At 41.9% G+C, this 6,483-nt stretch overlaps 1 protein-coding gene across 1 annotated transcript in view; it reads right to left on the reverse strand.

Moving 5' to 3' along the window:
• The window catches only part of LOC139388343 (argininosuccinate synthase 1), a 28,468-nt gene extending 23,316 nt beyond the window's left edge, over positions 1–5,152 (reverse strand). The window contains exons 1-3 of the mRNA XM_071134959.1: positions 5,041–5,152; positions 4,321–4,452; positions 1,039–1,107 (exon numbers count right to left, since the gene is read on the reverse strand). Coding sequence (XP_070991060.1) covers positions 1,039–1,107; positions 4,321–4,422 — 171 coding nt within the window. The 5' untranslated portion in view covers positions 4,423–4,452; positions 5,041–5,152. The remainder of the gene's footprint in view (positions 1–1,038; positions 1,108–4,320; positions 4,453–5,040) is intronic.
• Positions 5,153–6,483: the final 1,331 nt, after the last annotated feature.

Here is a 6,483-nt window from a genome sequence, read left to right on the forward strand (position 1 = left end):
TGGATGGCCTGACATTCTCCTGTGGAATTCTCTGATACAGAGCAGAATTCATGGCTCCTTCTATTAAGGCAAGTCGTCCAGGTCCTGAGGCAGCCCCATCACACTACCATCATTATAATTGACTGTTGGTATGAGGTTCTTACTATGGACTGCAGTGTTTGGTTAGAGCCAGACATAATGGGACCCGTCGTCAAAAAAGTTATACTTTTGAATCATCTGTCCGTAGAACAGTCTTGATGATCCTCCAGGTGCTATTTGGAAAACTTGCGTAAACTTTTTGGACGACACGGTTCCCATTATTCCTGGCGAAAACCAAACACTGCATTCCACAGTATGAACATCGTACCAACGGTCCAGCGGTCCAGACCTAATCCCAATTGAGATGTGGCAGGACTTGAAAAGAGCAGTTAATGGTTTAAAACTCAAATGTCGCAGAGTTAAAGCAGTTCTGCATGGAAGAGTGGGCCAAAATTCATCCACAGCGATGTGAGAGACTGATTAACAACTACAGGAAGCATTTGGTTGCAGTCAATGCAGCTAAAAGGTGGCACAACCAGTTTGAGTGTAAGGGGGAAATTACTTTTTCACACAGGGAAATTGAGTATTGCATAACTTTATTAAATGAAATAAATAATATATTTGTTATTTGTAATTTCAGGTTCCTTTTATCTGACAACATTCAGTATCAAAAACATGCAACAAAAAAAGAGAACCAGAAAAGGGCAAATACTTTGACGGCCCTGTATGTAATTCAGAATGACTAATCTTGAGACTCAAGAAGGATTTGCTCCTTTTAGCCATGTTTTGTTGTTGTTGCCACCATGCTTTTGGCCTTGGCTTTGTAGCCTCTGGTACTATTAGCCCATGCATTTATTGTTTATCATTTCTGTGTATTTGTATTGTATCCGCAAGACATTCTACTGCACTGTTACTTCAACCAGATCCTGGAACTCCACTTTAACCTTCTCTACCGTGTCCTCCACACCACTATGCTACCTTGTCTTACCAATGTCATGACGCTTAGACTCAGCTTTTTACCTTCTTTGCTCCAAGACTCTCTGCTTTCTTCTTTGCAGCATCAAAGTCCTCTACTTGTCCAATATTGGCCTGCAAGAAGAGAGTTTGTTACATCTAATCAACTGGTGCCCAAAATAGTATACTACAGGAGTGTTTCAGTGAAAATGTTTAATGTTCTCCAAACTTCATTAGCGTGTTTTTTACGAGAGCACTTAGTCAGAAAATCAGAGTTTTGAATTCTGCCATACACTCTTTGAATCAGCTATTTTCTCAAAGGAGAAGAGCATGCAAACATTTAAAAACAATATGCTACTTATCATTCTATTTATAAAATGTCTTGCACAACTAGCAAAATTTGTTTTTGATCACGTTAGACATTTTGGGATTCCACCCTCCCATTTCACAAAAGCATACTTTTTTCCACTTTCCCTCTTCTTGCTGCTTCTCCTCAATTACCTTTGACCTTTTTCAAAAGGAGGCCACGGAGAGAGGATTCAGGAGTTGAGCAAATTGAATTGAAAAAAGGTCCTTCTCGCCAGGGACCAAAGCCATTGATTGTCACAGATTGGCTGCCGAAGTCCCGTCGCCCACCATTTTAACATTCAGGTCACATCTATGACATGATAACACTGACATACTTCCACACAGTCTAGCAGTGCACTGCTGCTCCATGAATCTCATGGAGGGATTCTGCTGAGATGGATAATCAACAATGTCTTTTTCCTTTTGACCGGTAACTCAAACTAAGACTTAACAAAACCCAGCTCAGACAGGAAAATCAGGTGCGGAGAGAGCCGGCAACCTCAGGATTTCTGGCATTAACTTACAGTGCCTTCAGAAAGTATTCAGACCTCTTGACTTTTTCCACATTTTGTTACGTAACAGCCTTAATCTAAAACGGATTATATATATTTTTTAAATCCTCTGCAATCTATACACAACACCCCATAATGACAAAGCAAAAACAGAAATACCTTATTTTACTAGGGATGCATGATGTATATCGGTGACCATATCGGAATAGGACCATATTAGCTAAAATGCCAACAACGGCCCGATGTCTAGTTTAACGTCGATGTGCAAATCCGATGTCAAAGCTGACGTGTATACCTATATAAAATGTAGGTAAATGACGTAATGACGCCGCGTAAAATGTTACGCAACACAGCCTTCCTAACCTCGCCCACAATGTCTGCTGTGTGGATTGAGCAGTCATTTGAAAGAGTAAGAACATTTCAGCGAGACAACTCAAAGGCGAAATCCATTAACGCCAAGATAATGGAATTCATTGCCCTTGACAATCAACCATTCACCGTCGTGGGCGATGTTGGCTTTCACCGACTGGTCGAGCACCGGTACACGTTACCCTACCGGAGTTACACAGTAATAGCGTCACTGCTATTAGCTTGACGACATACTATGGAACGCCGTTTGGGTCTTTGCGTGTCAAAAAAGACACATGTCAAATAAAACTATTTGACATGTTAAAAAAGCTTTTAAATTTGACACGTCAAATAACACAGTTCTATTATAGAATGTTGTGTGTTCTGAATTTGCACATGCAAGCCAAGCGCCACCACTACTATCAGTAGCACTGTCAAAGCAGACAAATAATGTCTGCAAACAAGTAAACACCGGCCAAGAACGATGTGTTTATAACACCGCGTTGGTAATAAAGCATCATTTGTTTGACTGCAACTTCTGGGGTAGCTAGCTTTAGCTTAGTACCCAGCTAGCACTAATACAACCAGCCTGAACACAATGACCAGTAGGGCCAGTAGCCAGCTACTTAACCCTGTTGCCCAAAGCTAACATTATAAGCAGCCAGCTAGCTTCATCTGGCTAGTGAGGCTCGACCAGAACATGTTGTGAAGCTAGCCACAATAAGGATTAGGCACGGTGGAATTTGCGGTTTCTTTTCAAAATAAAAGAAACTTGTTGAAAGTGATGCAGAAGGTTACAATTGATGGAATCATGGATGCGCGCTGTGTTAAGAAGCAGTGCGTCTGGTTGGGTTGTGTATCGGAGGACGCATGACTTTCAACCTTCGTCTCTCCCGAGCCCGTACGGGAGTTGTAGCGATGAGACAAGATAGTAGCTACTACAACAATTGGATACCACGAAATTGGGGAGAAAAAAGGGGTAAAAAAATAAACAAAAATAAATAAACATCTCTGGAGAGACCTGAAAATAGCTGTGCAGCAACGCTACCCATCCAACCTGACAGAGCTTGAGAGGATCTGCTGAGAAGAATGGGAGAAACTCCCCAAATACAGGTGTTCCAATCTTGTAGGGTCATACCCAAAAAGACTCGAGGCTATAATCGCTGCCAAAGGTGCTTTAACAAAGTACTGAGTAAAGGGTCTGAATACTTACGTAAATGTGATAAAGGTATTATAAATGTACAACATTTTCTAAAGACCTGTTTTTGCTTTGTCATTATGGGGTAATGTGTGTAGATTGATGAGTGAAAAATAACTTTCATCCATGTTAGAATAAGGTTGAAACAAAACATGTAAAATGGTCAAGGGGTCTGAATACCTTCCGAATGCACTGTAGATACCACTGACTGCCGTTGTGCCTCTGAGCAAGGCACTTCACCCCCTACAACTGCTCAAATGGTGCTGCACTGCAGCTGACCCATAGCTTTCAGGCCCTTAGTGTGTGTCGGGTTGTGAGCATAAAGCCATCTGTTCTTTGCAAGTTCATGGACAATAAAGTACATCTCAATGGCAAGCCATTGTTCCACATAACTGAGGTAGCTGTGCCTGTCTTTGTCTGCCTCTGTGGAATTCTGAATGGTGGCTTGGCAGAGGTTTTTCTATAACAACCTAACATGAGCAGACAGGGATTTCAACAAGAAAAACAGGTTGCCGATCGGGACAGTGCCTTCCTGCCCACCCAAAACCAACAGGTGGTGCCATAGCCCTTCAGCATACCCACCCTTTTCTCTAGCCAGACAATGAATAAACAGTTACACAATAAATAAATCTGCATTGTGTGCAATTCTGAACTGGCCTATGGGCAAAAAGTTAATCTAGACTGCTATTCACCAGCATTATGCAGCCAGATAGCACTTTTGTGGGGGGGGTTAACTCACTGCTATGGTGAATGAATCCCTTCTTTACAAATATCTAATACGGCATGAAATGAACGTTCACTGGGGTTTCTGCTGCACAAGTGAAATATTTAGGCTCTAATAGGTTGACCTACAATAAAGGAGAGCACCAACTGGATGGCTGTGTGCTGTCCGACCCCAAGTTATATTGGCCCCACATACAGCTACTTGTGTGTGTTCCTTACCAAGTATGTGATGACATCATAGCCTTCTTCCTTCAACCACACCAAGATACAGGAGGTGTCCAGTCCTCCGCTGTAGGCCAGAACCACTGTGCCTTTCGACATGATGATGCAGGTCAAAGGGGGCTGTTGTGTCTGGGGGCAAAAAATACAAGGGAAATACAGACTTTTTCCATTTAGAAAATTAATTAGAGTAATACAATTACGGAAATCTCCAATCATCTTCTATCCTGAACACACTGGCGTATTCATAAGGATGTGACTGGATGCAGGGTGGAAAATGGATGATGACATCCATCCATTTTCCTGAAATAATATCTTTATAGAAACTAGTAGCAATCTCCAATCGCATTACAAAGACTATGGTTACAAACACCAATAAACATTTAATGGAGTGCAGGTTCCAAAGGTTTGCGCTCAATAAATGCACGCATGTTATACTATTAGGTATTCTACTGTTATTCAACACCTGTTGTTAAGAAGCATGTGGCAAATAACATTTGCTTATTAGCTACCTAGTTGGCTGGCTAGCTAACACGCTTCACTGAAATACCAACTGTTGCATTCGAATCAGTAGTTAGTTAGCTACCATGGACTCAATAATCAGCAGCAATCACGCACGATGTGGACGTTATCCCGTTTGATGTTTTGATAGCAAGCCAAGTGTAAAGTTAAATATTTAAAATATAGGTGACGCCATTTTACAATGATATATGTATTTACCGTTCTAAAAGCTTGACTGGGCGAAATGAAGTCTTCTCTCCAGTCCAGTCACCACGACGAACGGAACGCTTGTGCAAATGTATTGGGCAGTGGGCAAGATTTTGTATACAGCTGCAGCCTTTCACTAATAGTATCGCCATCTACTGGCCGTGGTTTATCTCTACCACATACTGTAAATGTGAACCTCTTTCTTTCCTCAATCCCTTTCCTTTCCTTCTTTCCGCTCTACTGGCGGTTGTTAACCCCTACCACATACAAGTGAACAACCTCATTTTATGTCCTAGATTCCTTTCTGCATTTCTTTGCTCCCTTTCCTAGATCCTTTTATTTTCTTCCTTTCCTGTCTACTGGTTGTGGTTAATTCCTACCACATACATGTGAACTCCTTTTCTTTCCTAGATTCCTTTCCTCACTCCCTTTCATTTAATATCCAAGCTCCCTTCCTTATCCTCCTTTACTAGCTTCATTTCATAATTTCCTTTCATTCCCTACCTCCCTTCCTCATGTCCTTCCTAGCTTATTTCTTTAGAGGAAAAAAATAATAATTAAGGAAGCAAGGAAAGGAAACTAGAATAGGTGGAAATGATCTAGGAAAGGAGATAAGGAAAGTGAGATAGGGATGGAGGAGAGGAAAGGGTGGTAGGGAAGGAAAGGAAGCTAGGAAAGGAAAAGTTCACATGTATGTGGTAGGGATTAACCACAGCCAGTAGAGGAAAGGAAGTTAGGAAAAGAGGAAAGGAAGCAAGGAAAGGATGAAAGGAATATAGGAAAGTAGGAGTTCACATGTATGTGGTAAGTATTAACCACAGCCAGATGATGGCAATAGTATTGGTTTTAGGTTTTAGTGACAGGTTAGTTTTACTCACAGGCTGCAGCAGGGCCACAGTAATTGCAAAATTCGGGAACACCAACAGCCAATCAAAACTCGACTACCTTTGGAGGGGGTGTATGGAATGGGTGTGATGAGTCAGAAAATCTGCTGTCTCAGCCACTGCCTGTCACAAAGGGAGTACCCCAAGACTCAAACCTAGGCCCCACGCTCTTCTCAATTTACATCAACAACATATCTCAGGCAGTAGGAAGCTCTCATCCATTTATATGCAGGTGATACAGTTTTATACTCAGCTGGCCCCTCCCCAGATTTTGTGTTAAATGCTCACAACAAGGCTTTCTTTGTGTCCAACAAGCTTTCTCTACCCTTAACCTTGTTCTGAACAACTCCAAAACAAAGGTCATGTGGTTTGGTAAGAAGAACACCCCTCTCCCCACAGGTGTGATTGCTACCTCTGAGGGTTTAGAGCTTGAGGTAGTCACCTCATACAAGTACTTGGGAGTATGGCTAGACGGTACACTGTCTTTCTCTCAGCACATATCAAAGCTGCAGGCTAAAGTCAAATCTAGACTTGGTTTCCTCTATCGTAATCGCTCCTCTTTCACCCCAGC

Source organism: Oncorhynchus clarkii, chromosome 29 (genome assembly GCF_045791955.1).
Source record: "Oncorhynchus clarkii lewisi isolate Uvic-CL-2024 chromosome 29, UVic_Ocla_1.0, whole genome shotgun sequence".
NCBI classification, from domain to species: domain Eukaryota; kingdom Metazoa; phylum Chordata; class Actinopteri; order Salmoniformes; family Salmonidae; genus Oncorhynchus; species Oncorhynchus clarkii.